The sequence below is a fragment of the Aspergillus caelatus genome (genome assembly GCF_009193585.1).
Source record: "Aspergillus caelatus strain CBS 763.97 unplaced genomic scaffold BDV27scaffold_39, whole genome shotgun sequence".
In the NCBI taxonomy this organism is placed as follows: Eukaryota; Fungi; Ascomycota; class Eurotiomycetes; order Eurotiales; family Aspergillaceae; genus Aspergillus; species Aspergillus caelatus.
The window spans coordinates 165,570-185,386 of NW_022475302.1; the positions used below are offsets into that span (position 1 = coordinate 165,570).

At 49.1% G+C, this 19,817-nt stretch overlaps 5 protein-coding genes across 5 annotated transcripts; 3 read left to right on the top strand and 2 right to left on the bottom strand.

Moving 5' to 3' along the window:
* The first annotated feature begins 403 nt into the window (after positions 1–403).
* BDV27DRAFT_124267 (DUF2470 domain-containing protein) lies at positions 404–1,334 on the top strand. Its single transcript, XM_032066048.1, has one exon. It carries the CDS (start codon positions 597–599, stop codon positions 1,272–1,274), a length of 678 nt encoding a protein of 225 aa, XP_031930319.1. The 5' UTR covers positions 404–596; the 3' UTR covers positions 1,275–1,334.
* A 364-nt stretch (positions 1,335–1,698) lies between these two features.
* Positions 1,699–3,101, top strand: BDV27DRAFT_124268 (40S ribosomal protein eS8). Its single transcript, XM_032066049.1, has 3 exons — positions 1,699–1,765; positions 2,171–2,263; positions 2,345–3,101. The coding sequence occupies exons 2-3, from the start codon at positions 2,190–2,192 to the stop codon at positions 2,871–2,873; spliced, it is 603 nt and encodes a 200-aa protein (XP_031930320.1). The 5' UTR covers positions 1,699–1,765; positions 2,171–2,189; the 3' UTR covers positions 2,874–3,101.
* Positions 3,102–3,266: 165 nt separating this feature from the next.
* On the top strand, positions 3,267–4,543 carry BDV27DRAFT_124269 (metallophosphatase domain-containing protein). The gene has a single exon (XM_032066050.1). It carries the CDS (start codon positions 3,406–3,408, stop codon positions 4,390–4,392), a length of 987 nt encoding a protein of 328 aa, XP_031930321.1. The 5' UTR covers positions 3,267–3,405; the 3' UTR covers positions 4,393–4,543.
* A 547-nt stretch (positions 4,544–5,090) lies between these two features.
* Positions 5,091–11,639, bottom strand: BDV27DRAFT_169961 (guanine nucleotide exchange factor DCK1; the record flags this gene model as incomplete). The annotated part of the gene is made up of 1 exon (XM_032075166.1): positions 5,091–11,639. One exon carries the CDS (start codon positions 11,637–11,639, stop codon positions 5,274–5,276), a length of 6,366 nt encoding a protein of 2,121 aa, XP_031930322.1. The 3' UTR covers positions 5,091–5,273.
* Positions 11,640–14,344: 2,705 nt separating this feature from the next.
* On the bottom strand, positions 14,345–19,036 carry BDV27DRAFT_143006 (GTP-Rho binding exocyst subunit SEC3; the record flags this gene model as incomplete). Its single annotated transcript, XM_032070032.1, has 4 exons — positions 14,345–15,272; positions 15,323–16,440; positions 16,523–18,729; positions 18,955–19,036. 4 exons carry the CDS (start codon positions 19,034–19,036, stop codon positions 14,345–14,347), a joined length of 4,335 nt encoding a protein of 1,444 aa, XP_031930323.1.
* Between the last annotated feature and the right edge of the window lie 781 nt (positions 19,037–19,817).

Here is a 19,817-nt window from a genome sequence, read left to right on the forward strand (position 1 = left end):
CAACTAATGTCGAGTTGCTTCTGATATATAAAAGTCTCAAAGCTCTGGACAATCAGATGGTTTCAATAACTTGAATTCATCACGGAAATATGTAGTAGTATATATAGTATAAAGCATACGCGTGTGTCTGGATCCGATGGGCAGCCTTATTGTTTTCAATTTTGTGCAAAGAATAGGTTGATGAAGAATTCAAGTTCTACTCTCGAAGGGAGTCGAAAGAGATGATGGGCAGAGCGATTCCTAAACCGGGACATACTCATCACGTGCGTTTACCTTCTGTCTAGCAGATCAATCGCATTGCATACCGAAAATATCTAAAGTGCCTGGAACCGAGCTTATCTACCCTGAAGCTTAAACGTAAGTACTAAGTAGACTGTTAGTAAAGGGAAGCACATGAGCATCTCAACCATCCGATGTTCGTTTTCTTTACAGAAGCCGAGGTAGAAGCTTGGCATTACCAAACGGAGTCAAGTACTTTAACTCCTGAAGCGGAGTACCTGACGAACTGAAAGTACATACATTCTAACCTCTATTTATACTGTCTCAAGGCCTGAAAAGTACTTGAGTTCAATTGAAAGACCCACCCAGCAGCAACAATGGCCGCATTCAATGACGACAAATCTGCGTCTAGCAAAACCTTCATTATCAACCACATGAACGCGGACCACCAGAAATCGCTGGCGATGTACCTCCGTGTCTATTGCAATGTCGCCGATGGAGACGCCAAAGCCGCACGGTTGGAAGACATCACTCTGTCTGATATGCTCATCAGCGCCAAGGGCACCCGCTACAGCGTGCCCCTAGATCCACCCATGAAAACATTTTCCGAAACTCGACAGCGCGTGGTGGCAATGCACAATGAGTGTCTCCAACGGCTAGGGCGCTCGGATATCATCATCAAAGAATATAGAGCACCCCGAGGCTGGGAGGCGATCAACTTTGCCGTGGTCGTAGCTACGTTAATTGTGTTCTCTCGAGGCAGCAATTTCCTGCCGGGGTCATTGCTCTACGAGACAGCTGGTCTTGACAGGTTCCCAGCATTCACTCAGTTTTGCCACACCGTCCAGCCCATTCCAGGTACGCTTCTGCTGGGAATTCATGCTATCGAAGTGGTTCTGCTGGCGGTGAAGCGCTTGAAACCTCACGGTGTGCCATTTTTGTCTGGTGTATGGTTTGCGTGGGTAGCCACCATTATGATTGAGGGAGTATTTGCATTCCGGAGATTTGACCGGATGGTGAAGGAAGAGCAAGTGAAGAGGGAGCATCGCAAGTAGTAAGAAGATGCACTACGGAGTACATGTGGCAAACCGGTCCACATAGGGGGAAGGCCTAACAGTCTTTGATGGCTCATTTTTTTTTTTTTTCTTTTGTGGACAAAGGGTTTATGGCCTAAAATTAACTGATAGATGTATCTGTACCAACTGTTCTTCAGGCATTGTCAAAAAACACAGATGCTTATTGATTACATTATTATTATAAGACATTCACCGGAGTAGACTAGTCAATGATCTTCAAACCATTTGAACAATCTCGAGGGAAATTCTATAGAAAAGGAAAATAAGATTTGTTCAAAAGCGGTCTAGCCGAAAGGTCACGGGAATGGGTATTATGCCGTATTAGTACTAGCGCGCACTTTGGACTAGGGCAACTTCTCAAGCGAAGGCACAGTGCGAAATTCACGATAGTCCGACGACAGCACTCAACTCCACGACCACCCAACGACCCTTGCCCGCTGCGTTCCTGGTGAAGGGCTGCAGGATTAGAGGTGAGTTTACTATCGTCATTCCAAGTGTTTTCGATCTCCTCTTTCTGGTTTCACCGTTGCGTCGAGTGTCGAGCGTTGGTTATCGTGCCCGTGTGCCGCTTAGCGATTGAAGTCGATCGGATTAGTTTAAGGGACACAATCAAAGGAGAGAAAGGAGAAACCGAAGGGGAATATCAACGACGAAAAAAGAAAAAAAAACGGAAAAAAATTTTTTCACACATCGTCTTGTCTCCGATATACATAAACTATCTGCTTGGGCTTTGCGACCGCTTGCCAGTGCATTCGATTTTTGACCGCTCACTATCTCACGCTCCAACGGGAAACTTGAAAGGGAAAATCAGAATCAAACGGAACTACTGCATCTACGGGTTCTTGATAACTAATTGTCTCTGTTGTTGTCCACAGTCCCCTCGAAACAGCAAACATGGGTATTTCTCGCGACTCCCGCCACAAGCGCTCGGCTACCGGTGCTAAGAGGGCCACCTACCGCAAGAAGAGGTATGAATGAACTTGAGATCTGAGGAACCCCGTTCTTCGAACCCAGAGAAAGAGGCCCAAATTCTTACACATCTCCAATAGGGCGTTCGAGAAGGGTCGCCAGCCCGCCAACACCCGTATCGGCAACAAGAGAATCCACCTTGTCCGCACCCGTGGTGGTAACCGCAAGTTCCGTGCCCTCCGTCTCGACTCCGGTAACTTCTCCTGGGGTTCCGAGGGTATCTCCCGCAAGACCCGTGTCATCGTTGTCGCCTACCACCCTTCCAACAACGAGCTGGTCCGTACCAACACCCTGACCAAGTCGGCCGTTGTCCAGATTGATGCTGCTCCTTTCCGTCAATGGTACGAGGCCCACTACGGCCAGCCCCTCGGCCGTAGACGCCAGCAGAAGACCGAGACCACCGAGGAGAAGAAGAGCAACAGCGTTGTGAAGAAGCAGGCTGAGCGCTTCGCCGAGAGCGGTAAGGTCGAGTCTGCCATCGAGAGACAGTTCGAGGCCGGTCGTCTCTACGCCGTCATTGCTTCCCGCCCTGGCCAGAGCGGTCGTGTTGACGGTTACATCCTGGAGGGTGATGAGCTCGCTTTCTACCAGAAGGCTATCAGGAAGTAAAAAAGGAAAATCGTGTTGTAAAAGGGTGGTATCGGAGTTTCAGCAATTTTTTCCAGAATACATTTATGATCTCTGGGGCACTACGGGTGCATTGTGTGTAGAGCTCTGAGCTGTCAGCAATGGAATGATCCTCGTTATGTTCTGTCGAATTTGAATAATCGTTTCCTTTTTTTTCCCCCTCTTCTAGAGTTTTTTTTTTTTTTTTAAGAAAAAAATCACTTTCCCCACAATCGATACCGTAAAGTTCTTGTCAGCAATTACACCCTTTTTACCCCCCTATTGGGCATGTCTTCAGAGATTCCAGTCGGTTATCTATGACGCCATGTTGGCCCCCCTCCCGCATTTTATCATCTTGACCTGACCTTAAAAAACATCATCACAACACCCACTCTACCCTAACACAACACAACCGACCACCTACACTATCTTCCTACCTATTTCCCTACAACCAAAACACATAATCTACACCTCAATAACCCCCTCCTCCCTCTCTCAAAACCTAGAATAACAATCCCCTCTAAGAACAACAAAAATGACCATCAAAACCCGCATCTGTATAATTTCCGACACCCATACCCTAACCCCCAACCCAGCCCCAAACACTACAAACCCCTACCGACATCCCCTCCCTAGCTCCCACATCCTCCTACACGCCGGCGACATAACCAAAGTAGGGCTCAAAGCCGAACACGAAGTGATCCTGGCCATGCTCAAGGAGGCACCCGCGGAGCTGAAGCTAGTCGTAGCGGGGAACCACGACATCACGTTGGACGAAGAATACTACACACGGATCGGGCACTACCGACACCGCTACAGAACAGATCACACCGCGGCATCCGCGACAGCGGGGAAGGAGAACGTAGGGGCGTCCTCCGAAGAAGAAGGGCGGGTGGAATCCGTGCGGGAGGTCAAGGCGCTATGGACGAGTGAGGAAGCCATGAATGCCGGGATCCGGTATATGGAAGAAGGGGTACAGACGTTTACGTTGGGGAATGGAGCGAGATTTACAGTATATGCGTCGCCGTATACGCCGGAGTTTTGTCAGTGGGCGTTTGCGTATGATCGGGATACGGACCGGTTTAACCCCCCGCAGTCGATATCGGAGGGGGTGTTTGTGCCGGCGAACCCGGTGCCGGATGATGGGGTGGATATTATGTTGACGCATGGACCGCCGTATGGGATCTTGGATAAGGTGGTGGGGTCGCATGCTAGTGTTGGCTGTGAGCATTTGTTTCGGGCTGTGGAGAGGGCGAAGCCTCGGTTGCATGTTTTCGGGCATATACATGAAGGGTATGGGGCGGCGCGGCTGGAGTGGAGTACGCGGAATCAGTCGATCATTCAGTGTGATAAGGAGACGACGCTTGAGGATCGGTGTGCGTATGCGGATGTCAGTGGAGAGTCGAAGAGTCCGCTGAGGGTGGGCGATGAGACGCTGTTCGTCAATGCGAGCGTGGTGACGGTTCAGTATCAAGCTATGAACGCGCCGTGGCTGGTGGACCTGGAGCTTCCTTCAAAGTAGAAAGTATTATGGGATTATCTCTTGTAATCGTTTTCCCGTTGGGTGGTTGTTTGAAATTACATATATATATCCTCTTTGGCGTGCATGCTATCCTTGTTTTGCATCTCAAGGGAATGGACCTAATTTGCCATGAATCAAGACTAAATTCAAGGCGTGTCGACTTCTGCACTAAAGTATTTTACATAGCTTGGTAGGTGAGTTAAGCTGGTTGAACAAAAGCGGCGTGTTTTTGATTATATATAATTCCCATGGATCAATCTTTTTTTTTAAAGTAAATATCCAACTCCCGGGACCTCCACCAGCCATCCTGCACCTATGGGTATAAAGGAGTCCACACATAAACAAAGGGTAGAAGAGATGGTTGAAAAAGGGAGTGACCATATGAAAGGTAGTAGTGAAATTTACAAAGCAGCCCAGGATTATCTGAACGAACAAAAGAGACGTTGCGATCAGCAACAGACAAAAAAGGAGATGAGAGTAGGGATAGGTATCTGGGAGGAATCTCTTATGCATCATGTCCTGAAAGTGAGAAATGAAGAGGAGAAAAGAAGGGGTAAAATGGATCCAAAAAGCAGATGAGAGAAGAAATAAGCAAAGAAATCACCGTCACCGTCACCAACACGTGGTACGTACCGGACTCGAGAAAGGAAGAGGCAAAGAGAATATAAAAGTATGATATGACGAAATCCTGAAGGAGGCATAGCAAGGTATAAGTACGCTGCGATGCAAAAGAAAAAAGAAAGAAAGAAAGAAAGAAAGAAAGCTTCGATCAAAAGCAAGAACATAAAAGAGAAGAGGAACGAGCATTAATGTCCAGACATTAAAAGAATAAAAAAGGGCAAGAAGGGGAAACGAAAGAAAATAAGTAGAGATGAGCGATTCTACTCTTCGCGGACTGCCATGCCATGTGCATCCGATCTGAAATCGAGGCGACTACCCTTTCGCCCGACACCCTTGAGCAGGCTGAATCTTTTCATAACAGAGTCCCGAACACCACCGGCATGAAATTGGGTTTGCTGGGGAATTTTCGGGCTACCCAAATCAGGGCTTCTGATTGAGGTCCGACTGCTCTGTGTCACTGGACGAGGATAGTCACTAATGGAAGGAATCGTGGACCATCCAGATTTGGGGCTGACGGCTGACGGCCGGTCGTTCCCTCTGGCCCCTTTGTTTTGTGAACTTGCCCGACTAAGGGTCTCCTGCGACTTCTGTGGTTTCGCACCTGCATCCCGGGAAGCGCTTCTCGAACATTGGCTCGTCTGCGCTTGGGTATCTTCAGGCAAAGGTTTCGTGATTGACAATGACGAAGTATGTCTGTGCAATTTCTCTCCAAAGAAGCTTCTGCGCCTACTCTGAGTATCCCGTGATTGACTAGTGGTCCGGCTGTTTATTGTTGCTGCATCTTCACGGTCTATATCCTCGACTCGGCCGTTTTCAAGTGGACCGTTATCCTTCCCATCCAGTTGCGACTTTGATTCTCCATTGCCATTGGTCACCGAGCCGCTTGCCGCGTGATTCACACGTTTGAAGGGGTTCATGATACTGATGACAGATGGCCTCTGGGAATGTTTGCGAGTGTGGTTTTGCCGCGAAGAACGGATCAGTTCCTGCTCCGGAGTGTTGGAGCGCAGAGCTGCCTGCTGTTTACGATCTTGTAAAGAGCGAGGAGACTGACGCGGTGCTGAATGTGGTGCCTCCTGTAGGACAGGGCTAAGAGAAGCAAGTTCCGGGGAAAACGCCTCTTCGAAGCGGCGCATCAATTCAGCCTGCGTCGCTTGGTGCGCTGGACGATAGAAGAGAGCCAGGGCTTGTTTTATTGCCAATGCGTGATCAATCAGAGCGACAGCTAGAGCCTGGTTCAAAGGATCAACTGGTGTTGGCGTATCCTCATGCTCAGTATCGCCTTGAGGATGAGACAAGAACTGTCGATAAAGGGCTACGCAGCCGGCGGAAGACGAGTTGAGCTCTAATAACTGCTCCAACGCCTCCGTTAGGTTCGACAAGCTCATGTCCTCACCAGATGCGGCGCGCCTTTGCAGCAATGCTAGTTCCTGAGTCTTGCGCCAAGTTCGTTCAAGGGCGGTTTGCATGGGGGTAAGGGCTAGCTCTTCCACTGCAACCACTTCGCTTCTCCGAAGAATATTCGGAAATGGCTCCGCAGTTGTGTAGACTGCCTTCTCCACCCATTGCTCCTGGACATCCGCATCACGGATATGTCGTTTTAATGTCGAACTAAAGCGGCAAGGCTCGGAAATCAAGAGGTGATCCCTTACAGATGACGAGACTTTAGATCGTTGATAGACCGGATGCGTCATATCACGGTGGACAGTTACAGGGCTGATATGTAAAAACTGACCCTCATAATCATGAACTTCTCCTGGCGATACAATTTGCGCAGCTGGATGTTCCCTCTGCATACGGTCGACGAAAGAGGCCATGCGATCGGTTGGAGAGCATTCAAAGATGAATTCTTTATCCCGTAGGGTTGCTGGGAAGCCGAGTCCCTTGTACAGCACACGGAAGTAACGTGGGAATTGTTTTTCCTCTTTTGCAATGATCTCGTATATCTTGGCCATTGAGCTTTGTGCCCGCGAGAGCTTAGCGAAGTCCATGATGGTATCTTCATATTGCTGAGCTAGTTCCTTGTAGCAGACGAGCGCATGTGCCCAAGATTTAGCATCTTCAAAAAATTGAATGATTGAGAAGTACAAGGACTCTTTCCTCTCAAAAGACGTCTGTTCTGGGAAAGGAGGGTTGAGAAGCTCGGGAAGGGATCGTCTCGGATCCCACTCATAGAGATCGGCATGGAATTGGAGTGCAAGGCCAGCTTCAGTGAAATTACCTGCTGCGGCTTGAAGCTGAGCCAACTCGTGAACATAGCGAATGAAGATATCTTCACGGCCCATGTCTTTCATGTACTCCATCAGCCTGAGGGAATGCAAACTTTCAGCCATAGATCCACTTTGTGAGGCCACAAATAGATCAAGAAGCTCATCTACAGTTGCGATAAGCGCTTTGACCGCATTTGAGAGGCTTTCGTCGAAAGAAGAACAGCTTTCGAAATGCTCCGTCAACTCAGCAATGAAGAGCTTTTGGACGACGCCTTCGTTCATATTCTTCGTTTTGAAGAGATTATCCAGGCTAGAAATGATCTCCGTTTCGATGATGGACAGGTCTTGGTTAAGGCTCCATTCGCTGAGAATCATTGTCCGCAAAATCTCAACCGCCACATGCCGCAAACCTTCATGGACACTGAGGCACAGCTCGATGATAGGGGCCACGAGACCAGGGACATACTGAACCTGATATCCTCCAAGCTTTTTCAGGCCATACTGCTCCCTCTCTTCATCTGTGGTATCCCAGCCTATGGCCTCCCAACTGGAATGCAACAACTCGGCGCCTTGTTCACGGACATCGCCAGCGATCTTCCAGATAGCACGCCGTTTCTGCTCCGGGAAGGTCTCAAGAGCTAGGACATCGCTCGACACGACCTTTAGTAGAGTCATGAAAAAGCTTTCCCATAGTCGTGTATCAAACTTCTCTGCATCTTCTGGCGTCGGTAGGAATTTGGCTATCAAAAGCGAAGAGAGATACTCAAGACTCTTCACTGTCGCCCGGTGGTTGTATACATGAACACTGAGCCAGCTCTCAGGGTATGCCTCGCAATTCAAAATTGAAGTATGAACCTCAAAAGCCTGGGAGAGAAAAGTCGCAAGCTCTAAGCCCTTCAACCGAGGACGTTTAGGGTTAGGTATCGCTGCGGTGGCAGCCATGACTGCGGACAGCTCCACTAAAGCTTCATCAAACTTTTGCGTTTGCTTGGAGGGTTTCACCTGGAACGGGAAGGATTTGCTGAAGAGCAGGGAGAGATAACTGGTATCTTCCACACCGTCGGGTATAATGGTGTAATATGAAGAGACGATCTTGGGCATGAAGTCGTACACATATGGGTCGGGCTCCTTCGCGAGCTCTGCGACTATTGCACAGTTCAGCCGAACTTGATCACGGTACAAATCAGAGACAGGCCCGATAGCCCCCCAATACGGTGCCAGCCAGCCTATACAACTGGAGACCAAACTTTTCCTCTCCGGTCCAGTACTAAATATCTCGAGACGTGTATAATGCTGTATCAGCACTAGCTTATAAAGGATTAGCATACCCTTAACATCCTTGCACGAATCCATAAAGCTGAGGGCTATCATAATTATTTCGTCCTTGGGAAGCACTTTTGTTAGCTCCGGCAGCCATGTGTGAAAATGCTGGACAACAAGCGTCTTGCTTCCAACCATGGCAGGAGAAGGGTTCTTCATGAGAGCCTCAAGAGACTTGAACATCATGTGCAGGTCCCGGTTGAAAGTCGATTGAACACGGGTGATCCCGATGCCCTCCTCCTTCACCTTCTGTTGCTGCCTAGCATTGATGATGAATTTAAGGACGTGCCGTCCCACCTTGAAAGTGGCACGAAGGTTACGAGACTGCTGACCATCGGAACCACCTTGCAGGAGACGCTGATAGCTTCGAATGAGGCATGGAGTGGCAAACGGGAAGTTAAACTGGTTCTCAGCGTAATGGTCAACTAATGGGCCAAGATTAAATCGTCGGTCATGAACGATTCCGAGAACCGTGACCAAGTTCTTGAATATTAAGTCCTCATATTCCTCATTTCCAGCGTTTTCTACCAGGATACCAAAGAGAGCGTCGAAGACACTGCTAAGTTGCTTGACAATTTCAATTTCTGGCACGAAAAGAACCCTCTTCAGCGTATCCAAGACTTCATCTACTGGACGCTCACGCCAGTTCAGTAGACTTAGTATCACCTGATCTTGGGAATACTCCGTGCTACAGAGGATAGTCTCTAAGCGCAACGTAGCCAACGGTCCGGTGATAGCCTCGTCCTTGGCAGACTCATTCTTGCCCAGCGAGCTCCAGGGGAGCGACAGATAGGCTCCCTTACCATTCTCGATACTGGAAGTTAACTTGTCGTAGGCATGTAGTAATAAAGAATGAGGGCCGTCTCGCATAAAAGCTTGATTATCCCATAGCGGCATCCAAGCAAGGGCAAATGGAAACTCAGGCGCATCTGCAATACTCATGATGAGATGGGACCCTGGAATTTGGTCCGTAGGGATGTTGAGGCGAATGGTCTGGTTCCAAGGAACACCTCGCGCGGCTATCGTGGTGCGCCAAGCTGTGTGCGCCGCATTGTTGGACGAGGGGAAAACACATCGTTCTATCCGGGCTCCTGACGAGGCACGTACCTCAAGGGTCAACTGTAGATTGCGGAGACCTGAATTTGTCGGCACGGGAACTTGGCCCGTTTGAGGATGCGAAAGTAAGGCCTCAGGAGGAAACGTAGCATGGGATATTGTTACATAGATATCAGATCTAGGTTTAGTCGGAGCCTGGGAAAACCCAATCCTCCTGGTTTGCGCGACATTATGCATGATTGTAGGATTTTTCCGGACCAAGGCATCTGAATCGTTGCCCACAAAAGGGTATAGGTGTAGATGAAGCCGAGCGGCCCGTGGGGATCTCACATACTTCCCGCTGGGACTTGGAAGCAATGTGCGAATTACTTCATCGAAGCCATCCGCATGTTCATCCCCATTCTCATTTTCTTCTGACGAAGACCAGATGTTTATTACTTGTTCAGTATCCTTGTCTTGGCCAACTATCTGTGAGATCTCTAAGATACCCACGCCTATGGTACGGATCTGAGTGGTTTCCTTGGTCGGCTGGCTATTGGCTTGTTCTTTATTGTTGCTGGACGTGCTCTCCGCAGACTCAGGCGGGCCTTTGGGGTTCTCTTTACCCTGCTCGGCGCTTGGAATGCCGCGCGGTTTCGAGGTCCACATCATGCTGCGGCGGGTTTTCAAGCCGCTTTTGCCTTGTTGATTGGCCCCCGTTGATGTTTTGGAGGCGGAGGATCCTTCTCTAGAAACTGAAGATCTTGGTTGAGACGGGACGCTTGTCGAGGCAGTCTCTGGTGCTCGGACTGCGACAACCAAGTATAGCTTTGGCCCGTTTGCAGATCCATCGCCGATATCTGTGGCACACAATTCGGTGAAAAGAGTCTTGAGCTTGCTGCTCTGCCCCATGCTTGCGAATTTCTCCGGGGATGGGATGTCTAAGATGTATGTTTCGGACAGAGGACTGAGGCCACCGGTCTCCGATTGAGAGCACAAATTCACAGCAAGCGTCACGGGACCCGGGGAGTTTCCAGAAACTGCATTGACTTCTAAGAGTAGGTGATGGATCGCTGCGGCGTCGGATGGAATTGTAGGACTGCTTTCTAGCATGCTCATCTCAGACTGGAGTTTCGTCAATTGGATGGCGGAATCTTCGCCGGTCAATAAACGGCCACGTTGTTCAGGGTCTCTGACGATGACGTCTCCGCTTAGCATTTTATTTGCTCGCACCAGTTTCCACACGATCTCCTGTCGCAATCCTTCCTTCTCCTGTGCGGTGAGCACATTGTAGAGGAGCTGTCTCCTGGCAAGGTCAAGCTCTTGGACAATAGTCGACATCTCCTCAATAACGTCATATTGTCGGTTAAGCAGGAGTTGGTGAAGGTTCGTCGAATGCCATTCGCGCAAGCATGAGGCAATTTCGTCCACTAGAGGTTCCGATAAGGAGGTTGGAGTCTCGTCACCGATCTTGAGCATAGGTACAGGAGCAGCCGGTTTGGGACCGTGCGGGTCACGGGGTGTCATTGTGATAGGAGTGTGAGGCAGGGACGGCGACTTCAAAGTAGTACTATATGGTGAGCGCGGACTCTGTTGATCATCGTCCAGTTTGTGAATGAAGATTTGAGAGGGTTTCCCTTTTTTAGCAATCACAACGTTTGATACTTCCCCAGTCATAAACTCGTCATCATGCAGAGAGACCACACTATTCCTCACATCGCCATCCGGGCCGTCCCCTTGTTCGATACTCCTCCCATCTCCATTTGTCAAAGTTCGCTGCCCGTCTGCATCACCAAGAACCTCACGAATCTCGACACAGTTGCGGGGGAAAATGCCGGAGAAGACCCTCGCTTCGAGGGTCTGTCCTTTTGTGCTCGTTAAGCCCGCCAACAATGATGGCGGAGCCACGAGGTAACCGCGGCACCATTCTCCATTGGTACCCCCTTGTTCTATTATGTATAGTTCATCACCAAGCTCCAGAGGTAAATCGGCCGGGGTCGAGGGTTGAAACGGGTATATAGCAACGGCAAAAGCGATTCGAGAGAGAGGCCGCCAGGGCATGTCTGCTATCGAGGCGGCCGTTTGCAGCGCACCCCGCAGCGGTCGTCACAACTGCCGTCAGAGGAATGGAAGTACCGGCGAAGCGGGGGCGAGAGGGGGGATGTAATTCTCTGTTGATCGATGGATAGGACGCTACATGCAGCTCTCCTATTGTTGCGAAAAGAGAGGAATGCGAGAGTTTCGAAGCGGATGGATTGCGAACAAGTAACTGAATTGGTATCCCTAAAGGGGGGCGAGGGCCACTAAAAGTCTATGACCAAATCCACTCTGTTAGTAGCTGTAAATTCCAGCGACGACCGCGTTCGAGATCCAGGCGACACGGTGATTTAAAGAAATTAGATGCAATTGAGGAAGACTACTCCACATAGGGGTGCCAAAATACAATGGGGTTAGCAAAAACGGTCACCCAAGTGACAAGATCGATTAATTGACCTTTTTTCCTCCCAATTTCTTCCTACCCCTAGCAGTGGATGCCAGATGGTTTGTACTGTGGAGCCCAACCATCTGTATTCATCTTGGCGGGAACTGTGGAGAAGCGGACGAATGAAGGGGGAGGGGATAGAAGGAGCTTACCACAAGAAGAACGATCCCAGAGAACTGACCCCGAAGCAAGTTTGAAGATGACGGGGTGGATCGCAAGAGATTTGGGGGATGAATTAGAGAGCGTAATCCCAAAGAATTGGGGGAAAAATGATCGAGACGGAGGAACGCGATCGTACTAAAGAGCCTACTTTAAGTGACCGGCCACAGACTAAAGGACCTCGAAAGGGTAAAGGGCGGAGCGGGAGGCGGAGAACCTGAGGGTTAGTGGTTAGTGCGTGGGTGCTGCCTGAGGCTAGACTCGTCCCCTAGATGAACGTTCAATAAATAGCGATGAACTTGGGGGTGGGGTTTCTAAGATAGGTGATTTTCCTGGTTAGCACCAGATATGAATTGGATGTGGCTTATATATATATATATTCATATATCGATATATCATTTTCATACGGCAAAGGTTGAGAGCAGTCGCGGTCGAGTAACAAGGGGCCCACTACAAACTAAGAAGACAGGCTGGTTTTCTATTGTCTCCTCTTGTTCTTTTTTAAGTTCTTCTTTCTGTACTTAAATGGGTCCAAGGTTTACTTAGTAAGGAATATTATAGACTTAATTCAAAGTGTTATTTATATAAACTTTGGCAAAGGTATGGGGGGCAATTCACCCCACAAGTGAGCATCTCCTGTCTCAAAGCTGTCGATCTATATACCCCGTACCACATACATATGTACATGCATATATGAAGCATAAGGTAGAAAGTGAGTTTGGCCGAAGAACTGAGAGGTACATTCGAGCCATTCTTACTCAGAAAACAAAACAGCATCTGGCAATTAGTGGCACCAAAGTGGCTGGAAAAATAGACGCAGACTATATATAATTATTTTTTTTTCCGGGTACTTTTCTTGATTGATGCACACTAGCAAGAGAGAAGCAACCAAGTTGGTTACAAATAGGAGTGGAGCCCCAGGCGTGGAGGAAGCTTTCCATCAAGTCGATCCATAAAATTTAGAATTTCATCTCATTAATACATGAGTTCGCTCTAATACAAGCCCTAACCCCATGGTTCCCCATAGAGATGCGTTAAGCGTATTGATAGGGGTTAGAAGGACTCGGAGAGAGACACGCACGAGATGATGAGCGGAGTGTTCGCATTCAAAAATCTGATATGTCAAGTAGTATAGATATAAGGTAGTGGAGTAATCGAAGCTCCTGCAGGCGCTGCCACTTCAACATTTATTTTCTCCATCCATCCATGTTCGGCTCCTATCGATGGCTGGGATCCCTGTAAACTTGAAATTCAGACTGGACAAGATCTTTCCAGCCTTCGGCATATTGTTGCAAGTGCCGTATTCCTTTTTTTTTTTTTTTTTTTTTTTTTTTTTTTCTCCCTTTCCACTTGTTAGTCCTTTCTTACCCTTACTGGTACTGCGCTAATAGTAGTAGCACAAGAGTTGCTTGCTGACTGGTTCATCCATTGTACGCTGACTCCGTCCACTTCTTTCGATCATGCCTATACCCTTTTTGTCTTCAAATATTCCATGTCGCTCATTGCCATTTATCATGAACAAGAGGCATTGGTCATATTACCTGTAATTACGTATGTGGGGATGGGCTAAAATGATTACGCACCTTACCTGAAATCGTATCAGTTGCCTCTCTGCCTGGTTGAGTTTCCTGGTTCGCTGGGTTGCCCTCCCAGTTGAAAGGTAATCTTGGTTCGCCCGTCTATTTGTCTGGTTGTACGCAGATGGCTGATTATTGAGGATAGAAGCTTCATAGCAAAGTAGTGATAAGGTCTCAATCATAGTACATTCATATCACTATTCTCCAGATGTCCAAGACACCTATATACCACCAATAGTCATGGGTCATGTAGGAGAAAGATCAGTCAAGGTAAAAAAAAAAATAAAAATAAAAGAAAAATAAAATAAAATAAAAAGAACATGAAAACGGTGATATAACGCAATATTATTGAACCCAGACGCCTCATTTCTATGATCCATGGACATGGATAAATGCTTCCGTTGCTCCCCATCCAGCAAACCAGTGCAAATAAAACAGAAAAGAGAAGGGGTACTTGTATAAGGCAGAATATTCAGAGAGGGGGGAAAATATGAAAAGTCAGGCAAAACGGAGGAAAGGCGCTGAACCATAGTACACAGGGCATCCATTTATTTCTTGAACATGGCAATTGCATCCTCCTTCCGCCATTCAAGGTCTAGTTGGCCTTCGTACACCGTATTGAGGACGCGTCGGGTGCGGTCATACGCTCCCTCATACCGACTTTCACATTCTCGCAGTACCTTCAACACAAGGCTGCGGCTGAGTCCAGGGTCGTCGGCATCGCCAAAATGCTTCTCTACCCGTTTCTTGAGTGCCTCAATACCACGCCGCATTTCTTTCGCATCGTACGTGGCTAAAACTTTCTTCGCTACCGAGCGCGAGTGGCTAGGGCGGCTCGAGATCTCTGCCGGGTTGCTTGTGTTCGCTAGTAAGCTTTCCGCGGATTCAACGAACTCAAGTAACTTGCCCAGTGGCCGGTGAATGACAGAGTCTAGATAGAGCTTCATATGTTCATGATAATCCTGGTAAGCCCGCTCGCGCCATTTTTCTAGTACCGGTAGGCCCCGAACATCCACCTCCTCAATGTAATGGTTCATATTCTCGATCAGAAGTATATGATAGTTCAGCGCCTCTTTGTCTTCTGGGTCGCCCGAAGTTGCCGCTGCACCACTGGGTTGACCAGGAGCTTCTTTGGCGATAAACTTAAGTGACTCCCACATGGCACGGTTGATACGGTTGTAAGCTTCATTAACACTGATCCGAATATCACAGAACTCTTGTGCGGGCTGTGACAGCATATTTTCAACAGCCGTGGAGAAATGGGGGAAGACTCGCATGAAGGAGATGACCCCCTTCCGCTTGTTCACCTTAACCTTAGTGTCTTCGATTCCACGGATCTGCTCGTCTACAAAGCGATTAAAGAGACCAATCAACCGGGAATGAAGTTTCTGGAGTGAATGGACGATGAAGTCTTGGTTGGTGTCTTCAAAATCCAGAACCGCCCTTTCCAAAGCAAACAGGATACCTATCCCTTGTCTGTAACAAGTTAGCGTGGCACGAACGTGATTGTTTCGTGATGTACTTACAAGGGATCAGCCTGAATGGACGAATCCACAAGGCTCTGCATATCGTTCGGCCAGAATGAAAACAGTTCGTCCATAATCTGTTCCACCTTCCTTGCCATTCCTCGATCGGTATCGTGCAACTGCTTGGCGCCAAAATCGGGTAACCGGCGCTCCTCAGGGTGGGCAGATGCAATGAGGTCAGGGAAATCTACGTGCGACAGTGAGCTTAGATGGAAGAATTGAACTAGGAAGTTCTGCTCCTCTGATATCATGCTCAGGGTCTCATGAAGTGCACCTGCAAACGCTTCATAAGGCTCCAGACGTCCATGCTGTTTGTCACCAGAAGGGAGCCGTAGGCCCGCCGCAGCCTTCATAGTCTTTCCTCGTTTCACGGTTAACTTTCTGGCGGCCATCGTGATGCCTTCATTTTCCTTTTCTTTCTCCTGATGTGTAAACAGAAGCTCGTGCTCCTCTCCAGAGGGCTTTCTCGACGCCTTTTTCCAAGCAAGACTATTGTCCCGAAACTCATTCTGGTAAGGTTGTTTAGCTTGTTGTTCGTATAGGTTGATAAGCCCATGCCACTCTGCGCCGCTGACTTCCTTTGCGAAGAGCATCAAAGCATTATACATCCACAGCTCCCGGCGGAAGTATTCTCGTGCTCTACTGTCGAGCTTCATAGGATCTTTCGAGCTATTAGTAGCAGTGTCGAGCCGTTTTTGTTCAGCAACCTTGTAAGCAATGGCCATGAACTGCTTGAGCCGCTGCAAGAATAACCGAGATTGTGAACGATACTCCTCTTTCTTCTCCTTGATCGCACGCATTTGGCCAATTTCCGTATCAGCATACACGCCCACGCTGCCGTGATCCCCAGCCGCATCGGCCAACCGCCTCTTATTCTGCAATATATCAGAATCAATCATCAACATAGCTTTATACAGCGTTGATAATGCAGTCTCGGTATCCCTCAGCCCGTCAGGGTTACTAAGCGACGCCTCTTTCAAGGAGCGTAAGTCAACAGAAGAGATAGAAAGAGTTTTCAGCAGATTTTGAAGCTCGTTATGGAGTAGTTTCTGGTTGGCAGTCTGCACCTGCAGACCTTGTGACTGCGTTTCTATATATGAAACATCATCATGAAGGGTCTGTTCACGGAGTCAGCAAACATTTTGCTCAGCATGTACAAAAGAGTGACGGGTGTTGGTAGTGCGGGGCTTGATGACTTACATTGAGTTCATGCGAGTACAGAGTTAGAAGATTATCCAGCTCTTCACACTCTTCGATAGTCTTATCAATCAGCTTGGCAAGTTGGTCGATCTTTCCTTCTTGCTGCTCAAGATTACCTAGCCAGCTAGTAGCCTCGACACGACCGATCTCGCGGCGGATATCCGCCTCAAGGTCTTCGATTTTCTTCTCGTCATTCAAGCGTCCATTCCACCCAAGGTCGGTCAATATGTCGTCAAAGTCCGCACCACGCCCACCTATAGTTCTGGGATCGACCCCAAGCGCCTGACAGTATTTGATCGTATTGTCTTCGTGGCGTCTACGGCGTCGACCGTCAGGAGATGGAGACACAGACCTCGCTCGTTCGTCCGTAACGACTTTCACGGTAGCCCTCGAAGTGTCTCTCGGTTCCTCCTGAGTCTCAGTCGAGGTAACAGTAACTTCTTCAGCAGCAGCCTGGGTTACCTCAACTGTAGGTGGCTCCAGTATAGGAGACTTGGCTGGAGATGGCACTTCCTTCGCTGGAGATGGAAGGACTGGGATCTCTGTATCCGGCGTTTCGGGGGATGCCACAGGCTCAATGGCCGTACGAAGTGAGGGCGCGGGCACCACTCCAGTGATTCCATCAGGCCCATTGCTTTCCTCAGCTTTTTGTTTCCTTGCGGCCGCTAATAGTCTCTCACCAGCACCACCAGGCCTCGGCTTGAAAGCCCCATAAGCGGTAGCGGCTTTGCGAAGTGCACCTACAACCTCCTTGCTCTGCTTGTTCTTGATCATAGGCCCAAGACCAGGGCGATGTGCATCCGCCTCGTTTTCAACAGGTGATGTGGGCACCTCAGGGGGACTGGCTGGCGGGGAGATCGGCCCACCCTCTTGGACCAATTCGCTGGGTTGTGATTCCTTCACGGGTACGGGTGCTGCTGTTTCGGTAACATCGGTTGTCATTTGAGCGTTAGCAGCATTTGACGTGGCCAGCTTTAACGCAGGTGGTACCTCGACAGGTTGCGTATCGGGTGTGGGTTCCGGTGCAATGTTATCGTGAGACTCTGCAGGAACCTCGGGGCTGGATGTCTTAATACTGCCCTCATTGAAAGCTGAGTTAGGCCCCGGGTTGCTTGCTGGACTTTGGTTGACATTCGGACTCTCACTCGGAACCAGTTGGGCTGTGGTAGGCCGGGAACCTTCTTTGTTGTGCCTAGGCGAGCTGAAAGCCAAGTCCTGAGTGTGAAGTTTCGGCTCTGGCACGCCTTTCCCATCGCGTGATGGCGGAGGCTGGACCTCAGGGCGTGTGACTACGTTACGTTCAGACTCTCCACTTGGTCGATCCCGCTGATTCGAGGCAGAAGCGGCCAGTAAACTGGCAGGAATGTCTAAGCCCCTCGATTCGGGGGATACTGGTGACCTGTGCATTCGGCTTTCAGATGCTAGGCGCTCAGTTGAACGGGGAGGTGGCTGGTCTCGCTGGTCAGGGGGGACTGGCGGGGGGTGCTGAGGCGGTACAGGCGGGGGGGGAATGCTTCTTCCAGATTGACCAGACTGGGCAGTAGATGGTCTACCCATTTGATCCCGACTTCGTTGGGCTCTTAGAGTTTGCTCTTCAGAGGGTAACCGGCGAGGTCCATCACGGCTGGGTGCACGACTCGAGTAAGGAGACTGAGGCCGGCTACCATGGGATGAATATGGTGGACCTGGAGGAGGTAGTGTCACTTCAGGTCTCGGGGGTCCTTGGCCAGGGTGTTTGGGGCCCGGAGGGGGCATGCCCGCAAGCAATTGTCGCTCGCGTTCATCGAAGCCTATCAGCTCTGGTACCTTCCCGCCGGTATATTTTTTGTAGATCTTCACCAAACTACCGATGAAGAAATCCTTCTCCTTAGATGTCCGAGCCTGCCAGTAATAAGGCTTCCCGATGGTCACTACAAAACCAACATTTGAGGCCCATTGTTTCTGCTGTTGTTCTAATGGAGACGACGATACCCAAGCATTGAACGACTGTATCGCAGACAGGTCGTCTAACATCCACGTTTTCCCAATGGAAAACGAACCATCATTGTTTTCTCTAGCCTTGTGGACACGCACTCTACCTGATTTTCTCACAGCAACAATTATTGCTCGAGGCTTTTTGTTGTCGGGCGGGGAATTTGGTGGAGGGGGTGAAGACGGGTACGCAGCATCTTCCGTGATGCGAACATGGGTTATATAGGATTCAGTCACTGGGAACAGTAGGAAATGTCAGTAAGCAATTGTGAATCCATCTACCACGATTTGCGCTTCGTCCTTCCCTTCGCCGTGCAAGGGTCTTCGTCCATGTCTTAGCAGGCGTAGCAGATGAGAAAGCGGCCACCTATTATATAGGTCCCCAGGTTTGACATGACGAAAGGCCTTTCAATCAAGGCAAAGGGACTAAACCGTCATTGCGCAACAAGAGAAATACATACAAGAGCCATCGCCATCTTTCCTTGAGAAGCAGCTTTGAATGATCCGTCTCTTCTCATCTTCGAATTTCTCAGCTCTCGACATTGAGGCTTCGCCATGTCCGGTATGTCCTCCATTGCGACCATCACCGACTCGACGCGGATCCCTTTGAGGTGGGATTTCGCCGGGATGCGGGCCCCGCGAGCGATCACGACCATTCATTATTGCTTTCCAATTGCCGGGAGCCTGGTTCACTCAGGAGGTAGCAGAGGCCAGGTGAACATGATCGGGAGTATCGGGGCTAGGCTACACGGAGCGCGCCGTATTTAGAGGACGGCCGGTCAGATAGTTGAGTCGGAAAATTTAATGTAAATGTCAAAGGGTAGAAAGAAGGCTGAATAAGGGCCACATGGATTGCTGGGGTTAAATCGAAAGCTTACAGAGAGGAGAGAGCCGGTAGATGTACCAGTACCTAGCTACTGGGGGGATGGATGGCGGGCGCTAGTAACCAGCGGGCGGAGAGCTCGTGGTTACTGCATACTTACGGAGAATGTACTGCGTTACGAAGATTGACATAGTGCAGCCAACTCTCGTCTATTTGATAGACTCGAAGCTGAAGATCCTAGATTCGGTAATTCGTAGTCACATAATCTATATATCAAATTCTTCTGATTGATTACATCTAATAACCTCAAATTAGTCGTACATTTTTTTCTTCACGATTCAAGTGGAGGTATTGTTGTCGTTGGCATAGATTGGCTGAAACTCGTCATGTCACGAGGGTCCACGTGAAGGCAACTGACCGGGAGACTTTGATTGACCAATCACATAATGCACTATTACTGACCGCCTGCCTAGCGTGTTTTTGCTTTTTTTTTTTTTTTTT

Excerpts from the sequence above, each read along its gene's own strand:
- BDV27DRAFT_124267 (XM_032066048.1), top strand. The coding sequence starts at position 597 with ATGGCCGCATTCAATGACGACAAATCTGCGTCTAGCAAAACCTTCATT.
- BDV27DRAFT_124268 (XM_032066049.1), top strand. The coding sequence starts at position 2,190 with ATGGGTATTTCTCGCGACTCCCGCCACAAGCGCTCGGCTACCGGTGCT. Across the intron at positions 2,264-2,344 it reads GCCACCTACCGCAAGAAGAG|GGCGTTCGAGAAGGGTCGCC; the intron begins GTATGAATGAAC and ends CATCTCCAATAG.
- BDV27DRAFT_124269 (XM_032066050.1), top strand. The coding sequence starts at position 3,406 with ATGACCATCAAAACCCGCATCTGTATAATTTCCGACACCCATACCCTA.